Source organism: Hermetia illucens, chromosome 1, assembly GCF_905115235.1.
Source record: "Hermetia illucens chromosome 1, iHerIll2.2.curated.20191125, whole genome shotgun sequence".
Lineage (NCBI taxonomy): Eukaryota > Metazoa > Arthropoda > Insecta > Diptera > Stratiomyidae > Hermetia > Hermetia illucens.
The window spans coordinates 33,203,120-33,229,799 of NC_051849.1; the positions used below are offsets into that span (position 1 = coordinate 33,203,120).

A 26,680-nucleotide genomic window follows, 5' to 3' on the forward strand; every position below is an offset into this window, starting at 1 on the left:
ACAATTTTCTACTACCTAAGTTTTCCCGGCATTAGAATTTGCAGCCAACTTCTCATCGCACTCACGAAGTTTTGCTTGTCATTTCATCCCAATAGTAACATTAGGTTGCAAATCGTGTTCCTCGATTCTATTCTTGTGTTTTGTTTAGCAGAAAATCTGTGAAAAATGGTCTTCGAAGATGACTGGATGAATGCTCCCCATAGCACAGGCGTAAGACTTTTCAATTTAGTAGGAATTTCTGAATTTTAATGGTTGTTTCGATAAATAGACCACTATCATGGCTGTCGAGTTCGATGGAGGAGTTGTGATTGGAGCCGATTCCCGCACAAGTACCGGAACCTACGTTGCAAACCGTGTCACTGACAAATTAACTCGAATCACAGACAAAATCTACTGCTGCCGAAGTGGATCTGCGGCAGATACTCAGGCAGTGGCTGACATTGTTGCCTATTCGTTGAACTATCACGAGTAAGTCTATGATTTTGTTTCCTTGCCTTAGAGTGTTCGATCAAGAAAGTGGTTATTAAGTGAACCACATTCTTCTGAGAAATATGCTTCAAACTGGCTTCAATAAGTTGGTTTCATGTAAAACTTAGTAAAATTGCTTGCATTACAATTACGGGATAGGAACGGACAGACTGTTGGTTTCATCCCAGTTTTACCTGTGTTTCCCAGATCACAAATATTTTATGAAATAAAACAGTCTGAGTTTGTTGTAATGAACTTAATTGGGTAGGATGGTCAGAGCGATCATCCTAAATGGCCGACAACGACCTAGAGGGCAGAGCTATCCCAGAAACCTAAAAAAAATTGGCGAAGTTGACCGTGAAGGTCCGCCCGCAAAGATTGAAACTCCATCAAAGTGCTCGGTCGACACGTTCTTGCACGCCTCTGTGCTAGCCAGGCTCGGGAATGTGGGGGGTCCTTTGAGTGTTTTGATCCACCACGCTTCATTGCTACAAAATCAACGTGTCTATTCCGATGCGTGGGTCCGCACCGGACCGGCCCCTGAGGTTCCCACCCTTTTAGGAACATCCTGGGAACCTCAGGGGCCGCGCCTCATTCAATATCTGAGGCGGGAGAGGCAGTAATCGGGACTGTGATCTGTCGTGGATCTTCCCCTCCTTGATCGCGGCACTCGGGTCCGGAGAGTTACGACTCCACGTGCGCGGTCGACCCTTTTTTTTTTTTATTTTTCGATTTTAGCTCGCATTCTGGTCGTTATTCGATAAGTCGTCGCGAATTCCTTTGTATTGTCTATCATATTTTGGAATTCAGTGCGGACCCACGCATCGGAATAGACGCGTTCATTTTATAGCAATGAAGCGTGAGGGATCAAAGCAGTCAAAGGACCCCCCACATTCCCGAGCCTGGCTAGTACAGAGGCGTGCAAGAACGTGTCGACCGAGCCCTTCAATCTTTGCGGGCGGACCTTCACGGTCAACTTCGCCAATTTTTTTAGGTTTCTGGGATAGCTCTGCCCTCTAGGTCATTGTCGGTCACTTAGGATAATCGTTCTGACCATCCTACCCAATTAAGTTCAATACATTGTGATATGTTTAGAAATTGCCCTCATTTGATTAAGGACTGTTATTTCCTAGATAATATTGTCTAATTCAAAATGCATTACAGGAATCAAACCGGCGAAGAACCATTGGTAGCCGAAGCAGCCTCAGAGTTCCGCAACTACTGCTACAACTACAGGGAGTCACTCTTAGCAGGTATCATTGTGGCTGGTTGGGATGAGAAACTTGGCGGCCAGGTTTATTCAATTCCATTGGGCGGTATGCTGCTCCGTCAAGAGGTCACCATTGGAGGCTCTGGCAGTAGCTATGTGTATGGATTCATTCGTGAATTCTTCAAGAAGAACATGAAGAAGGAAGATTGCGTGGAATTCGTTAAGAAGAGTAAATCCAATAAGGTTTGCATCAAAAGTAGAAAGGGTAATTTTATAATTCTTTTACAGCCGTTCAACACGCTATGTATCACGATGGTAGCTCCGGTGGCGTTTGTCGTATTGGTATAATCGATAAAAATGGTATTGAACGTAGAATATATTTCGCAACCGATGGAGGATCCGCAATTCAAGCAGGAAATTGAAATTGTTATGATTACATCTTTTTCTAAATAAAAAAATTATGTATGGGAAAATCTAGTCGTTTTTTTTGCAAGGAGAGTAGAGTATACAATTGCCAGCAAAGCCATGCTTTCCACCTATCCTTTCTTTAGTTTATATAATTCTTCTGATCGCTTCTTTGTGAAGTATGGAGCATCCACTCAGTCTCTTCATTACTATTACTTCTCCCATGTTTTACTTCCAACTAGCTGGCGCGACGAACTTCGTATCGCCACAGAATCAATCCATGTTGTGTTGACTTTTTTGCTGAGTTAAATTCAGTTGTTTAGGGTGCAGTCATCACATAGCATGCGATCCAACGCAGTTTCGAACAACGTGATCACTGCATTTTCATAAAGTGGTTGCTACGGACCTTACGGAATTGCTGTTTTGATCGATTAGCGCCGAACAAGTTATTCCATGTCCATGAAATAAATTTTATGGTAGATTTGGCATTGGATCTGTAAAGTTGAAGAGTAAGTTAAAATTACTCATGAAAAGAAAATGAATGTTTACTGTCTCGAAAAGAAATTACCTTAAATGTAGGACTCAATCCGTGTTCTTCGATAATGTGTGTATGAACTGAGAGAGAGGCAAGACCTCTGAGCACTCAGGCCCTATTGGTCGATTGTACTCGATTCCCCCGTCTAATGGAATATACCGGATACGTCTATTATTTGCAGGATCTCTGTTAGTGGCTGTGATGTGACCCGCTGCAGTTGGAGCACGTCAGCACCAAAATCCTGATGTCTGATGCGGCCATAAAAAATGTTGATTTGATCCAATTATGCAACGTCTTTTGGAAAACAAATTTCTTGCTTTTGAGAAAATGCGTTCCGATGCAGCGCTGCTTGCTGGTGTACCCAAAATAACGCATTTTAATTTATATTAAAGTGGGAATTTGACCTTATTGAAATCCCACTATTGTTGTGGAGCACTTCATAAATATATTCATGTGCAGATAATTCACTTGAAGCTCTTTGACATATATTTATATGTACCGAAGGACGAAGAAAATCTGCGAAAAAGGTCACCTTTTCAGCGGACAGACATTATTTTCACCATCGTGAAGAGTGAAATTATTTCCATTATAAGCCTGTATTTAGTCTGGTGGTCAAAGGGTAGTATAGGTCCCAGGGCGAAACGTGGATTGGTACCCACGATGGAGCATAAAACCTGGGAAACGCCTGCTTAACCAACACAAACAGCTCTACTACCAAACCCAATCTCCACCTTCATGTAGTGACCGCTAGGAGTTCTTTCTGCAGACGGAGAAGGATGAAGGCGAGTCTCCCGCGCCTAAAAATGGGACAAATTGTACCAACTGGTCCTCCAGGTTGGGGGTTGGGTAGGGCTGACAACCCTACACGGAAAACAACTTGTTACGAAGCCACAACAGGAGCCTCGGACTGGACGGATTATACAACGACGAACCCGGCAACGACAACGGAATAACGATTTGCGCATTTTCTCATGAAACGTGGGCTCGCTGTACAGAGATGAAGCTGATAAGCAGCTAGCCGATACCCTGTCTCAATATAGGGCTGACATAACAGCGTTACAGGAGATACGTTGGACAGGAACCGGTTTCCGCCGCTACACCATATAATATAGCGGTCATCCAGTAAACCATGTGCTCGGAGTAGGTTTCTTAGTCAGCCAAAAAATGAAACCTGCTGTTATCGGCTTTGAAAACATAAGTGAACGGCTATGCACTCTGCGCTTGCGAGGTAAGTTTAGAAATACACGCCCAGATATGATATCAAAATCATACTTGGGGATTTTAACAGCCAAGTAGGGAAGGAGCCCGTATTCAGGCAATACGTTGGCTCCCATAGCTTACACGAAAAAACAAATGATAACGGCTGCGGATTCTTCAATTAGCAGGGTCACACGAAATGGTTGTTGGAAGTACCTGGTTTGGAAAGCGGTCCACAAAACAAACGTGAGCCCCTCCAGACGGGACCACTTTCAAAAAAGTTTATCACATTTTAATTGAACGCCGCCACCTCTCAGCCTTGATGAATGTCAGAACGCATAGGGCATGGTGGCATGGTGTTCCGAGCTCGAATAACAACACCACCCAGAATCCCCTCTGATAATCAGCCGATAGATAACACTGAAGCCATCCAAAACATAGCTCTCCGCAAGACCTATAAGAGGGAAATGGGTGTCGCAATAACCGCAGTCAACAGAAATCCTGGAGATGAAGCATCAACAAATGATCTTCACAATCACCTGAAGAACGTTATCATAAATACGGCCACAAACATACTTGACCCAGCCACAAAAAGAGTCCGAATGGCTGGCTTGACGATGGTGAATATAATGTAAGCTAGCAATAAAACGGAAGAATGCTACATACCGAGTAATGTTGGATTCATGGACGCGGGCACGCGCAGCACGAACTCCGTCGAGCGGAGAAGCGACTTCACAGACGGAAAAAGGAAACCTGGAGAACAAACAGGTCTGTGAACTCGAAAAACACAGGGAACAACCGCATCTGCGGCAAGCGATGGAAAACTGTTGGAATATGGACAACAGTTGCACTTTTCATCGACTTTAAAACCGCCTATGATAGCATAGCCAGGGTAAAAATGTACACAGCCATGAGAGAATTCAGCATTCCGACGAAATTGATAAGACTGACTAGGCTGACTCTGACCATGTGCGAGGCCAGATAAAAGCAGCAGGATCACTTTCAAGACCATTCGGCATCAACAACGGTCTACGACAAGGGGATGCCTTATCATGCACCCTCTTTAACCTGGCCCTGAAGAAAATGATCCGTGATGCTGAGGGAAATGCGAGGGGTACGATCCTCTTTAAGTCCACCCAACTACTGGCCTATGCTGGCGATATCGACATCATGGGAAGAACGACCCGAGACGTACAAACTGCGTTCATCCAGATCGAGCGGGCGGCGCGAGATCTTGGACTGCACATCAATGAAGGCAAGACAAAATATATGGTAACAACGTGAGCGCCGAAAACCAACTAACCAACAACATCAAACCGCACTGGTCAAACGGGAAGAATAAGGATAGGAGAATACAACTTTAAGGGCATTGATAATTTCTCCTATCTAGGGTCGAAAATCACAAACGATAATAGCTATGACGATGAAATAAATCCGCGCACGGTTGTTGGCAGCCAACAGAGCCTATTTCAGCTTATAAAGACTATTTCGCTCGAAACGTCTCACCTTAGGGTCAAAGCTCTTACTGTACAAGACTATGATCTTACCAGTCCTTATGAGAGAACTGGGTTCTTAGCAAAAAAAACTGCGAACTCTTAGCCGCGTTCGAGAGAAGAATCCTCCGAAGAATTTTGGCCCTTACATGAGCATGGACGATTCCGTAGCCTACATAATGACGAAATCTATGAGCAATACCATGACCGTCCGGTTGTGGATAAAATCCGGCTCAATAGGTTACGGTGGGCGGGTCACTTAATCCGTATGGATGAGGATGATCCCACCCGGAAAGTCTATAAGGGCAATATCTATGGTAGAAAAAGAAGACGAGGCAGGCCCTGCCTGAGATAGAGCGATGGCGTAAGTCAGGACGCCAGACAGCTTTTAAGGGGGTCATCCCGTGTGAAGGCCGTTTTTTTATCTTTTTTTTGAAAAATTATTTTGGAGAACTGAATAAAGATAGAAACGTGATTTTATTGATATCTCTAGTATATGTGATAAATTTTTCAGCATGACATCGTAGCTAGTTTTCGGAATACGTGTCAATTTATGCACCCATCTCCAAAAAAAGGTGTTTTTCTACTGCCACGCTGGAGGGCGCTGTGTTCATCTGAGGAAAAAAAACTAAACGGCATTTTAGTGAGGACAATATTTCACGGTCCGCAAACTAGGATAATTAGAAAATATTAAAAGGTAAATTTTTGGTGGGCTTTTAACCTTAATTTTTTGGATTTTGGTGTTTTTTTACGGTTTTTTTTATGAATAAAAAAAAACGACCTGTCCGATTGCAATTATCCTAGTTTGCGGACCGTAGAAATATGTATTAAAGAAGTCGTGAAAATTTCAAAGAATTTGGTTAGATAGATTTTGAGCTATGGTGGCAGCGGATTTTCAATATGCAATTTCGAGAAAAACGCATTTGAAAATTTAAATGTGATTATCAACAGTAAAATTTTAACTGACCATTAATCTGCTATACCTAGTCTATAGAGAGCACCTTCCGCTTCTTCAAAAAAGTCTTGTAAGGCCGATTGTTGCTCTCTGGTTGCAATTCTGGGTCTTTTAGCGAGATCAGTCGATCATATGTCGGACCGCTAAATTCGCGCTTCATCACGGCGGTCGACATAAACCTGACATATGTGACCAACTTGTTACTAGGATTTTGAGAAAGCCATTGAATCCTCCATTGAAAATAATTACAGCCAGAAAAGTGGCTATTTCTACGACCTTGGCCCCAGAATGAAGGTATTTAGGAGCGAAAGTCCAGATCAGTGCATTTAACGATTCATTGTTATTCTGGGTCTCTGCTCCTAAGCATTTGTTCAAGAGATCTCGTGACATATCTTCGTAGATTGCTTTGATGACTGTTTGAACTTCTTCAGTCAAAGGTGCCTTATCGTGGTGGAAACTATCCAGTTCTCCTTTAGCTTCCGCTTTGCGCCATTTGCACCAACTGTCCTCGCCTGCTGGACAATTTTGATGCTGAGGATTTTCGTCTGTAGAACATTTATGGAAGAAAGTTGCCCAAATTTCTTGCTTCATTCCTTCTATCAAATTTGCGTGCCGACGAATAGCTAACACAAAAAATGTAGTGAGGTCGTTAATAACCTCATCAGTACGTTTTCCAGCCCCTTTTCCACCAATGCCTTTGCGATTCTCCTTTGCATTTCTAAGCCGCGTTCCCATTCTTTTCTCGACATGTTCTACGCATTCCTTTTTTACTACTATGCATATTTTATTATTTGCAGAAATACCGGAGAAAATTCCAGAAAAATCCAATATACAATATACAAAACTTGTCGCAATTGGAAGATCCATGTTCATGCTTGCTAAAAGTTTCTTTGCTGATGTTGATGCGAAGTCGTTTTTCTTCTCTGATAAGAATCGATTCCCATGAAATACTCGTTTTGTAGTGCGAGCATGACGTTGAACGTTAAAGCGATCTCCCTTCGTACGATCCATTTAAAAAAATCACTGAACACGCAAACAGCACAATACTTACAACAAAATATAATTGAGTATAGCTTGAAAGCCTTTCAGTGCTCACTCTAGACTGGATCATCCTTTTTATTCCAAACAGCAATTGATTGGTTTTCCATCTTTTTATATTTATACCTGTGTCCGAATTTATAAGGCTCAGGTATAAAACTAATAGGTAAAAAAAGATTCGATGCTCTTTCTCATCGAGTACTCTAGTCACGGCTGCAAACTCCTTACCTGTTTAACACTGTAATTTCTGAACGACTCGGAATATCGGAAAATCTCTTGCCTACATATTCTCCACTATATATAGACACAATTCATGCAAAAAAATCGATTTCTCTAACCCGACACACGGGATGACCCCCTTAAGGATATCGAATTGGTGGACCACGGCGCAAAACCAGGATGTCTGTAGTTCCTTATTAAGGCAGGCCTAGATCGGATACCGGTTTTTGCGCCGTTGATGATGATGATTAAAAAGGTGTTAAAAACGATAGTCACTTTCACTACAGTTAAATTAGCATAGGGAACGCCTTGCACTGAGGAAGAGAAGATGTTTTTCCCAAAATATGGATGTGTTGAGTAAATATCACATCAGCGAAGGAAGCGCGGTCTCCTTCGATTCTTTTTTTATCTAAGCCACTAAAAATTTCATCTTTCCGATCTTTGATGATACTGTGCATCATAGCTTGTGCGATTAACCTAAATTCGAAAGCAAACTTGGAAACCTGTGAAAATATATTTTTATATTTTACACGACATTTACACTTAAATAGGGGAAAGCCACGGTAACTGTTCATAGTTTTACAAATAGCTTCTAACCTTGAGTACAAATTTGTAATATGGGTTGTCCTTTATTTTATAGGCATTCAAAATTATAGTTGTATTCTCGTTTATCACAATTCCATCTTACTTCTCAAAATTGCCTTCCCGAAATTTAATTAAGAACAAGATACGGTCACAAGATGTCATTGTCAAAATAAATGTCAATATCGTAGTCGTATTTTTTCTTATCACTGCAAGTCCACATAGGAACCACGTAGGGATGTTAAAAACGAGTGATTTATTGCTTTCGAGCTTGCTCGCCTCAATTCTCTTGATCCTTTCAAATCCTCACATCCAGTCACATGCCGATCTAGTCACGAGCGATGAAAATGAGGAGGTCGGTCGTTTCACAATCGAGGGCAGAGTTTACCCGCCCCAAATGCTGGGAATCGATTCAGATTGGCAAAAGGACACGACGGTATCAATAAATCGCGGCGAATACAAAGGGTTCCTCCGAGACGATGGCACGTTCACGATAATGGGCGTCCCTTCCGGGAGCTACATTCTCGAAGTGCACGACCCTGACTTCTATTATGAGCCCGTAAGTTGCCATTACGGTGCGTTTCTCACGGCGTGATTCATGGAGGTGATGTTTTTGTTGTAGGTTCGCGTGGAAATCAACCCGAAAGGAAAGTTCCGGGCTCGGAAAGTAAACTTCGTTCAACCCGGTCAGATCTTGCAGGTCCCGTATCCGCTGAGGATGAAATCTATCATGAAATATAAATATTTCCAGACGCGGGAACAATGGAAGGTAAGATGGCTTGATAAGAATGAGAACTGCTTCGGTGTTTTCTAGACTCCAGGGCATTAGCATAAGTGCGTTATTATCAGCTACATAACAATGTAAATTTCACCAATGTCATTTTAATTAACGAAGCAAGGCTTAATGAGCGGCGACTGAGAACAAAATGTCGGATTTCGGCGTTTATTGAAACATTTCTAGAACCAGTTCCAAGAGTAGCCTGCAAAATGGCGCCCAACGTCTTAGCCACTCGCTTCCAACCCTTTATAAAGATAAAGCAAGCCTCAATGGGGGTAATAATATACTGCCTTTGGCACATCCATTCCAGATCACCGATTTCCTCTTCAGCCCGATGGTCCTTATGATGCTCCTACCGCTTCTGCTGATGCTGATCCTTCCAAAAATGATGAGTGACGCGGAAACGAAGAAAGAAATGGAGAACATCAATTTCCCCAAGGTAAGCGACCTCTCGTCCACATGAGCGTATTTTATGCATCCAAGTCTCCTCCGCAGATGACGAACGAAATGCCCGAGATCAGCGAGATGCTCACGTCGTTCTTCACTGGCACCTCGAGCAAAGACAAGGAGAAACAGAAGCCGGCGGCGAAGTCGAGCAAGAGCAAACGAAACTAACAATGTCGATATTAAGGAGTCGTAACCTTGTTGAATAGGAACTAGACATATTTAATTTAAATTTTAAAGAATTGAACTTGGAGAGATAAATTTAATTCAGAGTAAACAAATTCAAGAGGTGTAGATGTGTTTAGTAACAATTTTTATATGAGAGCTACCGAAAAACCTTCTGCGAAGAAGTTGATAGCGAGCAGATCAATAGACTAAATTTATTTATAAAGCAGAATAGTATTTATAAATAGAGATCCGTCTATGAAACGTATTCAAACTCCTTAGCTAATTATAAATTGAATTGTGGGGGACCTACGGATGTGCGAGATATTTACATGTACAGGAAGTGCGTGAACTACCCAAACACAGCCGCGCTCTGGTAAAATTGTTAAATGCAATATAAGTCAAATAAAAATTTCTGGGTGAGCGAAATGTTAGAAATGTTTTGTTAGTTGGAATTGTATATCATCGCTGTGAGCAGCGCATTAGCCACTCCTTCCTGCCTACAACCCTCAACTGTTTCGCGCTATGCAACTGCCATATTCACCGATGGAGTTCTAACCCTTTCCCCAACGACGCACAACGGAAATAAATCTTTCGGCGCAAATTATTTCTGTGACAGAATACATCAGAAGCCGGCTGGCCTTGTTGGTACGTGAAAATGTCCTGATCCAAGTATTAAAAAACCCAGTTCTTTAATATCAACGGCTCTGATTTGGCGGCTTTGCTGAGTAAGTGGACGCAACTACCAAGTCTCCAAGCCAGGTTAGAGAAAAAACCAAGAGATGTAGCAATTCCTACACTACAATCGGGTAAGTAGCTTGGGATAAGTGGCCTTTAAAAGGAGCCTCATTAGCGCTGTGGTGTGCTTTTTTTCATGACACAAATTTCTAAGACCAGCTACTGTGGGATTGATAAGGGGAGCAGAATCTGGCTGACTCAGCTCGAAGCACCCTACAACCAGTGATATCTTTAAGGTTGTCCAAAAATTGGCGTCCAACGGGGATCAACAGCGTCTTTGCACTGCTCCTCGAGCATGGAGAATGTCGCCAATAAGTACAAGGACTTAACGTGCGGCTTGACTGTCGGTCGGAATGACTGTGTTGCGCTTGAGGCTTGGATCGTGAATATTGCGTCGTAATCCCACAACACATCGTTGGTCTTCCACTTTGTTCTGGTGGAAAGCACACCACAAAATTCCTCTTCAAGCTCGGCTTGCGTGTGGCGTAGTTCATTCAAAATGTCTAGGGCATAGGGCTTCACTGCCCTATGTTTGCCTTCATAAAGTCCAACAGCTGTGCACGATACACATTTATTACGAAGGGCCAAAAGGGGGATATAGCAGCACATTAAGGGCATATACTGGGTAGGGCTACAAATTATCATTATCAATGGTATAACAACCGGTATCCCATCTAGGGCTGCCTTAATAAAGAACTCCAGGCACCCCGGTTTTGTGCTGAGGTCCACCAATTCGATATCACTAAAAGCTGTTTGGCGAACTGACCTACGCCATCCCTTCATCTCAGCCAGGGTCTGATTTTCCGGGCTAAATCATCTTCACTCATACGGATTAAGTGACCCGCCCACCGCGGTCGTGGTATCGCTCATAGATTTCGTCGTTATGTAGGCTACGAAGTTCTCCATTCTCATGTAAGGAGCCAAAAATACCAAGAGTTCGCAGTTTTTTTGCTAAGAACCCAGGTCTCCGAGGAATACATAAGGACTGGCAAGATCATAATCTTGTACAGTAAGAGCTTTGACCCTATGGTGAGACGTTTCGAGCGAAACAGTTTTTGTAAGCTGGAATAAGCTCTGTTAGCTACCAACAACAGTGCGTGGGTTTCATCGTCATAGCTGTTATCGTTTGTGATTTTTGACCCTAGATAGGAACAATTTGCGATTCGATGTTGTCCGTTCTGTGCTTTTTGGCACTGACATTGCCACCATATACAGGGTGCGGCAGCTTAACTTCCTTTTTTCAAAACTCAATAAAAACTATTGTATGCATCGGAAAATATTTATTTATTTTTTATAATGTAGGTACATGTCTAAAGTTTTTATTTACATTGTTTTGAAGATCAAATCTGTTAGGTGACGTCCCCCATTCTCCATACATTGCATAAACCGATTTCTGGCGTTTGTCATGACTCTTGTTAGCATAGCAGGTGTTATGTTGGCAATTTCTTCTTGGATTTTGGTCTTCAAATCTTGTAGGGTTCTTGGATGGTTCACATAAACACGGGATTTCAAAAAACCCCATAGAAAAAAATCACAAGGGGACAGATTGGGGGAGCGTGCCGACCATTCCAAATCGCCTCTAATTGAGATAAGGCGCTCTGGAAAGTGCTCCCTCAAAACAGCCATCGATGCTCTTGAAGTGTGTGCTGTTGCACCGTCTTATTGGATCCAAGTGTCCCCCAAATCCAAACTTTCTAGCCGTGGGAAAAAAAAATTCTGTAGCATGTTTACATACCGGTCCGAATTCACTGTCGCTGTAACCTCATTTTCCTCAAAAAACCAGGGACCAATAATTCCAGCTGAGGAAATTGCACACCACACTGTGACTTTGGGTGAATGTAAAGGCTTTTGATGCAATTCTCGAGGGTTGGTGTCAGCCCAGTAGCGTATGTTTTGTTTGTTAACCGAAATGCACGCTGTGTTGCAATAACCGAACATCCGCTTGAAAAGTGAACCTCAATGGCAAAGGCAAGTTCCTCACTATTCCAACGCATGATGGCGACTGAACCGTGTCGGGACAAAACTTTACAGTATCCCCTCTTGAACGAGACCACTAGCGCTCCGCTATGACATCAACTAACTGAGTGGCGCGCATTTTAAAAAAGGAAGTTATGCTGCCGCACCCTGTACTTCGCCTTGCCTTCATTAATGTGCAGCTCGATATCTCATGCCGCCTGCTCGATCTGGGTTAAGGTACACTGTACATCTCGGGTTGTTCCTCCCATAATGTCAATATCGTCAGCATAGGCCAGTAGTTGAATGGCGATTTCGAATACTGGATCCGCCAGTCCCTTTTGTGACCCTTTTTATAACTAGGGTTGTGGTTCCTCTAGCCGAATTTTCAATTTCACCAAAGCAGATACCCTTTCTGCCGAAATGCATCCCACCCCAGAAAGTTCAATATTCGTCCTCTTCCTGGCTTGTTTTAGTTCCTTGGCTAAGTCCTCGGCAATATAGCTGCTTTGACTACCTTGGTCTGTTAGGCATTGGATAGCCATTTTCCCACCATCCTCCGCCCTTATTTTGATGGCTACTCTGGGGAGAACAGTGTTGAACTGGCCTGCTCCAACCATCCTTGCCCCCAATTTCACTTTGGTTCTTGCATGGATGCAGTTATCGCATTTAATTTTCTTCCTCTTGCCGCAGGTCTCCCGTTTATATTTGTGCGAGGCCCAGTAAATACAAAGACGCAATTGACGCAATAAGCCCTCTTTGTCCTTATTTTCGGCCAGTTTGGCTCATTTGGGTGTGCTATTAGCTTGTGTGCAGATAAAACATTTGACCCATTTCTCCGCTTGCCAATCTTGATTCGGTAGAAGCGTAATTTCCTTTTCAGATTTGCACTTCGAACTCACTTCGCTTTGATTTTGCATGCCACACCAGCCGTCGCAGCTGAGTGAAATTATAATATGCTGATGTTCGAGGAATTGATCGATGTCCTCGATGGTGACCGATAATTTCGGATTTCTTAGCGTCAGGGTTGAAATCAGCTTTCAGGAGGTTCTGAATTACTGATCCCATTGTGTCCACAGCATTTCCAAGGGTTTTAGCTTCCTTCCGAATGATTGGTGTCATCAATGCCTGAATCTCCTTCTCCACCGAAGCCTGTTGATTACTGTATCAGCGGTCCAACAATTCCTATGCTTTGGAATAATTGTTACCATAAACACCAAGGGGCTCGATTAAACGTTTGGCGTCATCCCAAAGCCGATTTCGAAGCATCATTGATCTCTCGACCCAACCAATGTCCGAGTCTTCATAAACCGAATTAAATACGCCCTTAAAGGATTCACATTGGCTAATGTCACCTCCGAAGAACACTGGTTGTCATGAGTGCGCACAAAAATTTGCTCTGCAGATAGAGAGCGTGCGATGAGCCGTCAGACTGGAAACCTGGATTACGTTGGTGTTTATCTTCAGTCCAGTTTTAGTTGCTTCTCTTTCTAAATCCCAAGTCATTTAGCCAAGGCGCATGACCCAGTGAGGGACTAAACAAATATTATCAGTCCAGCCAAGTTATTTCAAACTTCGCTACCCCGAAATTTATCTACCGCTGATAAAATGTGCCTCAAGATTGTGCATCACCTGCGCTATTCTCTCTACACGTTGACTTCCCGCGGCAGTTGAATTTTCAGAGCAATGACCGTCGTCGCTTTTGTAACAGCAGGTGCAGAGTGCAACAAGTACAGCTTGCACCTGGCTCTGAGAACACGCTTTGTATATTCACAACCTCTCAGCAGCATATAGGCTCAAGTGGTTAGAGTGGTTCAAATCTCACTGGTCCTGGAGGGATTTGCTATCGTCACTGGATATCGGATATGAGCCGACTCAGCTGTGAATGAGTACCTCAGTCAAATCAGGGTAATAATCTCGGGAGAGCGCAATGCTGACCATATTGCCTCCTACGGTGGACTGTAATGTGCCGTGGCGGTCTTGAATGAAGTGCTCTAACACACTTCAAGGCCCTGATCCAATATGGATTGTTGCGCCAACGATTATTATTGTATCCTTATTATGTACCCAGGTTAAAAAAGCCTTTGCTATGTATGTATATAACACCCCGATAAAAAATATTTGATCAAATTTCTTTTATGATGTCGGGAAACCGAAAACTGGACACTTCGGGTATGAAAGGTTTTGTGTATTTACCGTTCCATTTCCCTCCTCTCCTCCTGTTCCGAAATCCTGGAAAGATATGTCAGCGATTGGTTGTCCGCCCATTTTGGCCATCGTATAGTGAAAGAGCAACGCGGCTACCTTAAGAATGTCTAAATTTAAGGCAAGAAGTACATACCATTTACACACTGAATTCGCTAAACCCTTCTCGACACTGTAAATCACAAAATACTTCTATCCAAACTCTCGTCTCTAAGCGTTCCCATACCACTTGTTTTATGGCTACTTCGGGTAGTTTTAAACTAAATAAATAAAGACATTTGGGTGTGAATTTGTCTCATTAGTACGCAGCAAGTAATATATGCATATATTATGTGAGAATATCCACATTCAGGTGATATTGACATTGAAAGTCTCGAATTTGCAAAGAAGCGATTTCCACCAAACTTGATCTTATACCCTACATTGTTGCAAAATTTCGCGGTGCCAGAATGAACTTAAGGAGGGGTTTGCAGCCAATTACTAAAAATTATAGTAATATACTATTATTAACTTTATTTGAAAAGATATCGGTATGCAGGGTATTTCGGAGCCTAGGCACCATATAGTGGCAGCCTCTTAATATTTTTCCAGATTTTTCACGTGGGTGGATTCTGAGAAAGGGTCCGCTAAAGGAATGATCACTTTCAACGCCCCGTACTCCCCACTTTTCTAATAGATGTCAAAACTAGCACCTGCATCGGGAATGTACTAACCGAGACCTTTCATTTGATATTTCACATGACTATATTTGATAAAAAAATATTTACAGATCCCTTTTGCATGTGATGGGGAGCCCCCCCCCTCCTCCACCGCGCCTCCTTAAATTCGATGTAGAATTATGTAACTCACTGTATGCGTGAGCGTTCAGTTCCCACCTTTCCATTAAATTTGGTGTGAATCGTTACAACCGTTTTCGAGAAAAATGCGTGTGACGGACAGACAGACAGTAAACCGATTTTAATGAGGTTTTGTTTTACACAAAAAAAGACGGTCGCCTAGTTGAAAAGAATGATTTGATTTCTTGGCAAAACCTCCAGAATAACCCCCAGTTTTTTCAGCAAATGGACCAGTAGATGCGAGAATGCCAATTAACTCGTTGAGAGTGCCGTCCCCACGTACTCGAGGAGGAGATCTCAGTCTGCAAGGGACTCATCACTCTAGTCTGGAAACCTTACCGAGGGTTATCTACTATCATGGAAATCGGGATGACCTTGTGAGAGCATAGGCTCCAATAGAATTCTTGGAGGATGTGCTCTTTACTCGATAGGAGATCCATGGTTTTGTGGTTACGACCATATCGCGGGCAGGGTGGAATTGCCCTGTACAGCTTGGGTCCCGTACCCCTGGGTTCCGGCAGAGGTGTTAGATAGGCCACGCATTCAATGGTATGAATGTTAAGCCTGCGTTCAGTATAAACTAGTACCGTGGTGTTAGCTGCGGTGGGGCTCTGGTTGTAGTCTCCAAATCAATTCGTGTCCGAAGAGGTCCATGAGATTATGTCTACAAAGCAGGTATTTACGTTAAACCCCCCCCAAGGCCTTCCGTAAATGTGAAAACAGGCAAACTCTCTCACACCAAAATGCTGGTCTCACATATTTACACTTTTCAAGAAAACTTCACTTTATTTATACAACCGAATACATATTCATATGAATAAAAAATTAATTTCAAAACTAGATTAAGATCTCTTAGAAAAGCATTAAATACACATTTTAATACACTGTATATATATACATTCGTATATTATCTGTAAGGCTCTAAATTTATCATTTATGGCTAACAATATTCAATAAATTTGTTAGAAGACACACAGCATCAGTTTTATACTTGGTTTCGTTTTTAAGAAATTGTCGTTGAAAAATTAATCCAATCGAATTGTCTAACAGTAAGACTCGCGCGGATCCTTGCCCTACGTATCTGAATAATGTTAAATTCCCATTCAATCATATACTTATGAGCATATTGCATGTATATACTTTTATTTATAACTAAAATAAAAAATCACACTTAATGAAAAGTCTTAATATCTCGAATATAAACTGTTTGTTGTTTGCTCATGACTATAGCTTTGCGTTATTATCCACTTCCCTTGTCATTGTCATCGTCTTTGCGACTGAAGGATAATGTATGTATGTGCTATACTATGGCGAGCGATTAAAGGTAAAACAGTATTTTTTGGAAAAAAATGTACTTTACATGTGGATTGTAGGAAGGAAAAATGTATATAATAAGACGTCTTAGTTTCCCATGTAGTTTGGATTGTAAGGAGCTTGCTTTTGGGTAGCTTCCGAGCTCACAACTTGGTCATAGGATGGTGGATTCATTCGGCTGGGATCGTTCATCGGCGGGTAAGGCGGATTGGAAGGATATCTAGAATAGAAAAAAATATAAATTAATTTACAGTTCGTCTTTTAGTACGAAGATAAGGACAAAAAATAGTGATTTTTCCATTAAAATTTGTCATATAATCAACGATTCACATAACGCTTACATAAACACTTAAAGCTTATATAAACATTTCAAGAAGTTCTACGCACTCATGCGATAGGGGTCCTCCGGAGCATACGAAAACGGTTTTTCTTTTAATTGGCAATTCCAATTATAACTATTATTTTATATAATTTTAAAGCGTGCATTATTTCTTCGTTATCGATATTTGCGAGCTTTGATTAAACCTGCCGCATAGTTTGGTAATCGTGAATTGCATATACAGGCTTTACAAGGCTGCAGCCAAAGACGGGGCTATATCCTCTGTCTGTTTGAAGAGAATGAGGAGGATAGGGTGCACCTGCTTGACAGAACTCATTTCCCGGGATCCTATCCCACGGTGGCAAGCGACAACATTCTGCCTGACACTCTAACAACGAATAAAAGGGGGAGAAAGGAGAACTGGAAACTAGCAAAAGAGGTATGTTCAGAAGCTAGGCAATGGGAACTTTTAAACCACTGAAATCACCTGGAGTAGATGGCATTTTCCCAGCACTAATCCAAAGAGGCCTAGGAATCATCTTAGAGTCTCTTCTGAGGGTGGTAAGGGGAAGCATAGCACTGGGATAAATACCAAGGGCATGGAGAAGTGGCCTTTATTCCGAAAGCAGGCAAAAAGGATCTTTTTTATTCTAAATCTTTCAGACCAATTTCGTTCGTTCTCAAAACGGTGGAGGAGGTCACAGACAGCTATATTAGAACTAACGTTCTAAAGCGTAATCCCCTACATCACTGTCAAAACCCTTACCGGGCAGGGCGGTCAACTGAAACTGCTCTGTATCAGCTGGCGGATGCCATGGCAACAAAAGAAATAGCACTCTGTGCGTTTTTGGATATCGAAGGAGCATTCGACAACACATCGCACACAGAGATACAAGATGCCCTGAGCCGCAAGGGAGTGGGAAACAGCCTGGCATTCTGGATGGGCAAAATGCTAGAAAGCAGGCAAATAAAAGCACCGAAAGGTACAAATTCTATTGTCATGAATACTACCCAAGGTTGTCCACAGGGCGGGGTACTATCATCGTTTATGTGGAGTATAGTAGTGGACGAACTCTTGGACGTGCTAACAAATACTAGAATACAAGTTCAGGGTTACGTGGACGACATTGTTTTGATCTGTAGGGGCAAATATGAAGATACCCTATGTGATAGAATCCAAACTGGACGAGAGTTACTAGTGCCTCGTGCAGGACGGTGGGACTGTGGATCAATCCAGCCAAAACCACCATAGTACCATTCACTAGGAGACGTAAGCTTGATCACCTGACAGCCAAAAGGTTACATGACATGGAGGTGAATCGAGAAACAGAGGTCAAATATTTGGGAATTACGTTAGATCAAAAATTACTCTGGCTTTCGTCGGAAAGAAACGAGGGCCCTGATGACTCGAGGTCCATAGCAGGAAAAAAATGGGGTTGCAGCCCGAAGATACTACTTTGGGTATATACTGCAATAGTAAGGCCAATGATTACCTACGGAGCGGTAATCTGCTCAGGAAGGACCGAACTCAGCAGACAAGCCAGGGAATTACATAAGCTCCAAAGGCTGGCTTGCGTGGGTATCAGTGGGGCAATGAGGACATTCCCAACGGTATCCCTGGAGGTTCTTCTGGGATTAACCCTTCTCGATCTGCACATACAGATGCAGGCAAGGAGGGCAGTATTCAGGATGGCCGGGAGTATCAGTGTGGCGGGGAGCTGCCTAAACCGAAGGAAGATTGATATTCTTTCTAGGCGGTATCCCGAATTACTGATACCAAGAGATAACATGACAACGAGGTTTCACTTTGATAAGAAGCTTGAAACACGTTGGAGTAACAAGGCAAACATACCGCTCAAACCAGCAACTGATTACTTGGTACATTGACGGATCTCTCACAACAGAGGGAGCGGGTGCCGATGTGTTTGGTCAAAGGAAAATGTACTTCGAGCCAATAGGTAGGTACACTAGCATATTCCAGACCGAAATATACGCCATAGACAGATGTGCCTCCTTTAATCTCTAAAGGAACTACGGGGGGCAGAACATTGCTATTTTCACCGACAGCCAAGCAGCGATTAAGGCACTTAAGTCCAACCAGGTGAACTCTAAACTGGTATGGGAGTGCCTTGAGAGACTGAATATACTCGGCTCGTCCAACAAGACCTGGATACACTGGGTTCAAGGCCAAGCTGGGTTGGAAGGCAACGAGGCAGCAGGCGAACTAGCCAAGAAGGGAGCAGGGATGCCTTTACACATGCCAGAACCCTTCTGTGAAATCGGAAACAGTTTCATGGCTATGACACTAAGAAATGAAATGAAGAACAAAGGATTGCTTAAATCTCACTGGTCACTGTAGGCTAAACTGTCACTTAGGGCAGCTACGGATAGCTACGGACACTCCCCCGTTTTGTGCGGAGTGTGATGAAACGTCTATACACGTCCTGGGACAGTATCCGGCACTTGTTCATCCATAGTGTGGTGAACATAATGAACAGTTAGTTTTAATGTTATGCCCTAGAGTGTCATGCCTGACACATACTAGGGAAAGCTCTTCACAAGCATTTAGGTTTAGCTTACTAGTTTTCATGAAATGGGGAAATGAATACTTCTAAGTTGTTATATCTACACCGTAATATAGAGTGCATGGTATTACATAATGTTCAGCAAGAAGCTGAGGGTACTAGAATATCTGGAAGTGATAACAGTTAACGCCAGATATGTAGATTTAATCTTAATATGAAGATTACTCTATTCGTAATTAATAACAGCCTGTATGGCATAAAATACTAGCTATAATAAGATGAGCTAGTAGCCAGGCGACAGCAGAAAAGTGCTTGTCGACGGCGAGGCCCCGGTACCGATAGGAGTGGGACCACGCAAAAGAGTAATAGCTGTTGATTTCGCTTGGATGTCTCCTCACGAGAATACGAAAGAATAGAATGGTCACAGGTTGTTAGTCACGGCTCAAGCCAGCTTGCAATGTAGAATGCAAGTTGTAGCCCCCAACAAAAAAAAAAAATTGAAGTGAAGTTTTTTCCACATAACGATTCCTAGATTTTAACGATTCGCGCCTTTTGTGAAGTCTGCTTTTCAGGCTATGTCATCCAGTGTCTCTTCGTAATACTGATGGAGCGAAACCTAGGAAAACTGTCCCGGCTCGAAAAAAATCTTTGAGCGCTTCGGGGGGGAACGTCATCACAGAATAAAAAACGTGTATGAGAGGCTCCTCTGAGAAGTTTGAAGGGTTTCTGGCCCATCAACGAGGAGGAACATTTTTACTTAAATGCATATTTCAACAAACAAAATTAGCGTTATTACTTCGATGAAAATCTACAGGTGATTCACGTGCACGCTCGGCATTTAGAATGAGTCACAATCTGGTGTGCAGTAGTAGAGTGCGGCATCGTCGTTCCGTGTTTTTTCAAACTCGATGACACTAATTTTGAGAACCAATTGACACCTACGTTTTATGGATCACTCGTTTTTGGCAAGTACCCCCTTCTTTAAATCCAACAATAGCTGACGGTTTTATAGTGGCATAAAGGCACCTCTTTAGGCACTGTCCCACTTCTATGCTGCGGGAAACGTGACCGAATTGGTTAAATATGGAGGCGACCAATTACACCAAGCGCTTCATCAACTGATGCTCAAAGTATGGGACAGCGAATCAATGCCTAACGACTGGCAAGGGGGCATTATCTGTTCCATACATAAAAAGGGAGATATCACAGAGTGCATCAATTATAGAGGTATCACGTTGCTGAGTACCATCTATAAGATATTCTCAGTTATCTTGCTTGGCCTGATAGCCCCATACGCAGAACATCATTGGCCCAATGATACTTCACACTACAGATCAGATTTTCTCTGTGCGGCAAACGATCGAAAAACTGTTGGAATATAGACATCACTTGCACCATCTTTTCATCGACTTTAAAGCCGCCTATGATAGCATAGCCAGGGTAAAACCAAATTGATAAGACTGACTAAACTAACCCTGCTCGCTTGAAACGTCTCACCATAGGGTCAAAGCTCTTACTGTACAAGACAATGATCTTGCCAGTCCTTATGTATTCCTCGGAGACGGGTTCTTAGCAAGAAAAATTGCGAACCTTTAGCCGCGTTCGAGAGAAGAATCTTCCAAAGTATTTTTGGCCCCTAGATGAGGATAGACGATTCCGTAGGCTACACAATAACGAAATCTATGAGCGATACCATAACCGTCAGGTTGTGGATAAAATCTGGCTCAATAGGTTACGGTGGGCGGGTCATTTAATCCGTATGGATGAGGATGATCCCACCCGAAAAGTCTATAAGGGAAATATATATGGTAGAAAAAGAAGACGAGGCAAACTCTGTCTGAGTTGGACCGATGGCGTAGGTCAGGATGCCAGGCAACTTTTAGGGATATCGAGTTGGTGGACCTCGGCGCAAAACCGGGGTGTCTGGAGTTCCTTATTCAAGGTTGAGCTAGACCGGATACCGGTTGTTGCGCCGTTGATGATGATAAAACTGAAACACATTCCCATTGAAAATCAAACAGGAAATAATAACGTTTGGATGCCCTACACTTCACAAAGAAGTAGAGAGGAGGCATACTATATATATAAACAATTGCATAAAAGTTAACGTTCTGCGCAATCAGACGGCTCAATTATACTTAAGAGTGTTTAAGTGTTTGCCAAATGAGTGATTAGATTGGTTTGTTACGGGAAAATAATGAAGCAATTGAATAATGCTCGCAAGCTTTATTAGAGGTAAAAAATCGTTCCACTGTATATCAATGGTTCTGCTTTGTCGTTGACTCTTTTAGTTCCTATACTTCGTCTTCTCTTGTAAAATCATGCTTTTTAGTTTCACTATTCTGACTAACTACAAGCTGAATTCATGCAATTTTTATTACACAGAAACACATTCGACCATGCCATGCACATTAGGACTCACCCTTGCGTTCCAATATATGGTTGTGGCATGGCCCTGTTTTAGGAGAATAGAAAGAAAAAGGAAAGATGTGTTGTTTAAATAATTTAAATGTTTTAATAATTTTAGTTGTAATTTACCCTCCGTGTGTTGGATAAGGTGGATTGACTGGCATTTGTGGTTGGGGCATTGGCATATGTGTTGTTGTTGGATATGGTGTCGCTTGAAGACCACCTCCGGGTGTTCCCTGTACTGTGATTGGATAACCACCAGGTCCTGTTGTAGTTGTTGTTGAGGTCACTATAACCGGAGCTAGAAAGAAAGAGCAATTTTGAAATTAGTCTTTGAATTTAAACAAAATGTAGAAAGGAAATCGTTATTGATGTAGATGTTTTTTGTTGAAAACGGAATGAACGATTGTTGTTTATGACCTCCTAGTATCATTTTTTATTGGCCAGTGAATTCGTTCTTATTTCATATACCGACAAATCGGGAACCACTTGTCTCTTTCGTTAATGTTTGTTGATATACATTTTTGAAAATTTATGTAATTCGAATCGAATAATTAGACGTAAGAAACGGAAATATTTTGGCGAGCAACTGCTGAACATTAATAGAAACCTTGCTAATAGTGACACCAGACAAGCATATAGACTAGTGAATACACTTAAGGACGGTTATCAACTCAGGACTACGCTCTGCAAGGACAAAGATGAAAACATCATCAGCGATGCCGATACTATCAACTAACGCTGGGCATCCTATTTTGAAGAGCTTCTGAATTTGACAATTGGCGCCCCCATACAAGTAGCTCAAATCGATGGCGGCATTGGTGATCCTGGCTCCACTACACATCCTACGACAGCAGAAGAAGTTGATTTCGCTGTGCGGTCACTGAAATCAAACAAAGCGCCGGGCGCGGACGAGATTCCAGCCGAGCTTTTAAAATCCGGTCGAACGGGTGTACCAAATGCGATACACCAACTACTGCTGCGAATTTGGGAGGGCAAAGAGATCCCAGACGACCGGCGCAGTGACATCATCTGCCCAATCCACAAAAAGGGAGATAGATTGCGTTCTTAAAACTACAGAGGCATTTCACTAGTCTGTTCGTCCTATAAAATACTGACGAAAATTCTGGAGAATAGAATAAGATCATACTCCGAACAACTCATTGGCGAGCATCAAGGCGGTTTCGGGCCGGGTAACTCCACAACCGACCAGCTTTTTACCGTTAAATTAATCCTGCAGAAGTGCTGGGAATATAACGCTGACGTGTACCAAATCTTTGCCGACTTCAAGCAGGCATACGACAATATAGATTGTGGAGTGCTGTACAACATAATGCTGTAATTTGGTATACCAGCTAAACTAGTACAACTAACGAAGATGACTATGACCAACCCCATCTCACAGGTTAGGATGCAGAACAAGCTGACTGATCCTTTTGAAACACGTACTGGTTTGAAGTAGGGCGACGGAACTCCTGCATATTATTGACACTGCTGCAAAAGAAGTTGGACTACGCATCAATGAGGGCAAAACGAAAATAATGACGCAATCGAGAAGTAGAACGCCAACTCATTGGAGCATCAACGTAGGGGACCTCAACACCAAATTCGTAGACAGCTTTATATATCTGGATAGTAGCCTGTCAAAGGACGCCAATTAGACTGACGAGCTCAAGCGACGGGTACAGCTAGCGAATAAGACTTTCTTCTCGGTCCTTCCAATCATGAAATCGAAACATGTGCACACAAACACGAAGCTCCGTGTATAAGAAACCATCATACGACTAGTGCTATACTATGGGTGCGAAACTTGGACCGTAACCCCAGCCTCCGAAAATTTGTTAAACACATTCGAAAGCAAAGTCCTTCGGTGAATTTTCGAAGCAGTTCGCGTACAACCATGAATTATATGAACTGTACGATGAGATAGAAGTCTCGAAATTCGTTAAACTACAACGCCTAAAAAGGTTATGAACGGACGACATCTTGACGGAGCGAGACTCCGAGGAAGACCCAGAGTACGATGGAAGGGCACAATATACGCGGACCCCGAGCAACTACTGGACTTCCAAGATTGGAGGATGTGGTCACGTGACCGAGATAATTGGAGGACAACGATCCAGACGGCCAGGGTCCGACGTGGGGCAGTAGTGCCACGATGATGATGTAATAGAAGGATTTCGATGTGAGATCGAAGGCTGCAATAAATCTCCTTTTCGCATTAAATGTATTTCAGGAACCAGTTGATCATCTTTTGCGCAAGACTTTAAATTGAACTGAAGAATAGGGAACTGGTTTGGAAATGCCGGTGTTCAGACATCAGTGCGTTCCACGTCATTACACAGAATGCCTGAGATATCAGACAATTCGACTAGATAAAAATGTTGTTTCTGATGATGGAAGGTGAGATCTTGACTAGCATGGCGCGTGCTTCAGCTGTAGTTTGAGATGCATATTTGGACAGGCAGTCATTTAAAAGAAAAGGTAAAATTACTGCAACTTCGTATCAATAATGAAACGACCGATACAGTTGCACCTGCCCAGCACTGATATGTTATGTTCATACATTGGTTTGTTGCCAGTGGGCTTATCACACATTACCGAGAAAAGAAAGAATGAATTTTTAACGGAATTAGGCAAAATTTAAAGCGGTTATATCGCGATATGATTGATAAGATACACCTTCTTTGAAATAATGCTACCACATTTCTTAGATTCCAACTTTGACTCTTATAATAAAAACAGAGAAGAGGAGGAAATAACGATAATTCAACTTCATAATTTAGGCGATATAGCTTTACCCATTCAATTTCGCAATTTTCCCAAGAGATTTAGTATTTTTTTTTAAGCAAAGGTGTCCAATCAACTACTATTTTTTTGAACATGGAAGGATTATTACAAGGTTGTGATGTCCATTTACAATTAATACAAGAGCAAGAACAAATACGTGGGAAGGAAGACGCTCTTGGGGACCGAATTCCAAGCAAAATGCCCGCAAACCTCGATTCTATTAAACAGATTCGACGGAAAGGGGCCATGACGAGCTCTCAGGAAAGACTGTTCCAAGGCATTTAGTCGGATGAACAGTATTCGAACTCGTATTATGAGTACATCATCATAACGATGAATAACCTGTGAGAGTAGATTGAGCAGGTTGACAACGTCATTAGCGAATACCTTGAAAACCCATAACATGAGAGATAGTATTCAGCTCAAACATCAAGTGCAACGTTGGTTCTTGGTATTAATGGGATGTGCAACTAAAAAAATCATCCCTTATTAAACGCCTATGTGGGATGACCACGCTATCCTTTTATAATTTGTAATAATCAGTCACAAGAAATTTAATAGACACATTTTACAATTTATGCCAACCGGGAAGCAAAGAAAGCAATCGGTGGCACCCGAGCGGACCTTTACAAAAATCTTTACGATAAACTGGACACTCGGCATAGCGAGAGAGATCTGTATCAATTTGCCAAAAGCCCTAACGAACACAAACAGGATATCGAACACTTCTGTTGCGTTAATGACAAGAACGCGCTGGGTTCAATTGCTCTATCACGATCCGAAAAGTAAAGTTCGAAGTATGGCGGGTGTATCAAAACCGCTTCGTGTCTCTGTTGGTGTTCATCAAGGAAGCGCCCACTCACCACTCCTCTTTGTTCTTGTTATGGATACAGTCACACGGTACATCCAACGTCCAGCGCCCTACACACTGCTTTATGTAGATGATGTTTTCCTAGCATCAATTAGCAAAAATGATCTCGAGCAACTTGTCCAAAAATGGAATGATTGCCTCATGCAACACGATCTCAGATTCAATCTAAACGAAACTGAATTTTTGACGACTGATCCCATTGAAACAGGCAGCGTCAGTGATCTGCCCAGAATTGGGCGATTTAAATACCTCGGGTCAATGCTATCAGCCAATGGAGAACTGCGTATTAACGCAACCTTCACGTATTAACGCAACCTGGATGAAGTGGCGTTCCACAACCGTAATGTCGACCGTCCTGTCCCCCATTATGGTTCTGAGTGTTAGCCGATTATAGAAGACAATCAACGGTGTCTTGCGGTAATGGAGACGAAGATGTTGCGTTGGATTAGTAGCATGATACGTTTTGATCATATCTGAAATAAGGATATCCGCGATCGTTATGGGGTTACATCGACCGTTGAAAAATTGCGAGAGAGGCGTCTTCGATGGTATGGTCAAGCAATTCGCGCTAACGAGAATTCACTTGCCAAGATTGGTCTCAACATCGAAGTCGATGGTAAACGACCAAAAAGCAGGCCGAAACAATGGTGGCTTGATACGATGGATGGGGATTGAAAAGCCTCATTCGATAAAGCCAAATTGCGAAACCGATTACGACGAGCCGACCCCGCTTGTGAACGGGACAAAGGTTGGAGAAAAAAAAAGAAGATTTTACAATTTATTCCTGCAATTAATCCACAATCAACCAATGGTGGTGCATATATCCAAATTGCTAATGATAATCCAAAAATGGAGTTTTCTAACACTAATAGAAAATTGAATTAATTCGAACAGAAAAGTTGTGTGACGAATCCTTCACATGAGTCAGAAGATTCACAAATATCCCTCATTATGCTTCCCGGAGATGAGAAAAACGAAGCTCCCTTCCGGAGCATTGATGGCAAGTATTAATCGTTCCAGGCTTCCAGAATATCGTTGTCACACGGAGGACGATGAGTAACCTAAGTAAAACTAAACTGGATAGAAGGAATTGCTCAAACTAAACAGCTCAAATCACTTATTAATGCATTCTCCGTGGAGCCCTTTACAGAGGCAATTCAAATTCGTTGAACAAAACTACACTTTTGATTATAAAGATTTATACTTTGTATTACGTACGAGGTCTATTAGA

The 26,680-nt window shown here is 42.4% G+C and overlaps 3 protein-coding genes across 10 annotated transcripts in view; 2 read left to right on the plus strand and 1 right to left on the minus strand.

Annotated features, from left to right (window-relative positions):
- Positions 1 to 52: 52 nt before the first annotated feature.
- Positions 53 to 2,151, plus strand: LOC119659090 (proteasome subunit beta type-6). Its single transcript, XM_038067006.1, has 4 exons — positions 53 to 210; positions 269 to 468; positions 1,633 to 1,907; positions 1,967 to 2,151. Exons 1-4 carry the CDS (start codon positions 166 to 168, stop codon positions 2,098 to 2,100), a joined length of 654 nt encoding a protein of 217 aa, XP_037922934.1. The 5' UTR covers positions 53 to 165; the 3' UTR covers positions 2,101 to 2,151.
- A 5,951-nt stretch (positions 2,152 to 8,102) lies between these two features.
- LOC119646406 (ER membrane protein complex subunit 7 homolog) lies at positions 8,103 to 9,918 on the plus strand. The gene is made up of 4 exons (XM_038046850.1): positions 8,103 to 8,661; positions 8,725 to 8,871; positions 9,191 to 9,319; positions 9,376 to 9,918. Exons 1-4 carry the CDS (start codon positions 8,341 to 8,343, stop codon positions 9,493 to 9,495), a joined length of 717 nt encoding a protein of 238 aa, XP_037902778.1. The 5' UTR covers positions 8,103 to 8,340; the 3' UTR covers positions 9,496 to 9,918.
- Positions 9,919 to 15,980: 6,062 nt separating this feature from the next.
- LOC119647329 (protein shisa-5) overlaps positions 15,981 to 26,680 on the minus strand; it is a 72,537-nt gene continuing 61,837 nt past the window's right edge. For 7 of the 8 annotated variants that reach the window (XM_038048273.1, XM_038048271.1, XM_038048267.1 and 4 more), the window contains 3 exons: positions 21,918 to 22,089; positions 21,802 to 21,834; positions 15,981 to 16,755 (listed from right to left, as the gene is read on the minus strand). In XM_038048273.1, the coding sequence (XP_037904201.1) occupies positions 16,623 to 16,755; positions 21,802 to 21,834; positions 21,918 to 22,089 (338 nt within the window). In that variant the 3' untranslated portion in view covers positions 15,981 to 16,622. The remainder of the gene's footprint in view (positions 16,756 to 21,801; positions 21,835 to 21,917; positions 22,090 to 26,680) is intronic. The other variant, XM_038048268.1, reaches the window with a different exon arrangement.

What these genes read in the sequence shown, in the direction of transcription:
- LOC119659090 (XM_038067006.1), top strand. Translation starts at nt 166, where the DNA reads ATGGTCTTCGAAGATGACTGGATGAATGCTCCCCATAGCACAGGC. An exon ending in ATGCTCCCCATAGCACAGGC is followed by an intron (nt 211 to 268) that starts GTAAGACTTTTC and finishes TTCGATAAATAG; the next exon opens with ACCACTATCATGGCTGTCGA. An exon ending in CGTGGAATTCGTTAAGAAGA is followed by an intron (nt 1,908 to 1,966) that starts GTAAATCCAATA and finishes ATTCTTTTACAG; the next exon opens with CCGTTCAACACGCTATGTAT.
- LOC119646406 (XM_038046850.1), top strand. Translation starts at nt 8,341, where the DNA reads ATGTTAAAAACGAGTGATTTATTGCTTTCGAGCTTGCTCGCCTCAATT. An exon ending in AGACGCGGGAACAATGGAAG is followed by an intron (nt 8,872 to 9,190) that starts GTAAGATGGCTT and finishes CATCCATTCCAG; the next exon opens with ATCACCGATTTCCTCTTCAG. An exon ending in AGAACATCAATTTCCCCAAG is followed by an intron (nt 9,320 to 9,375) that starts GTAAGCGACCTC and finishes TCTCCTCCGCAG; the next exon opens with ATGACGAACGAAATGCCCGA.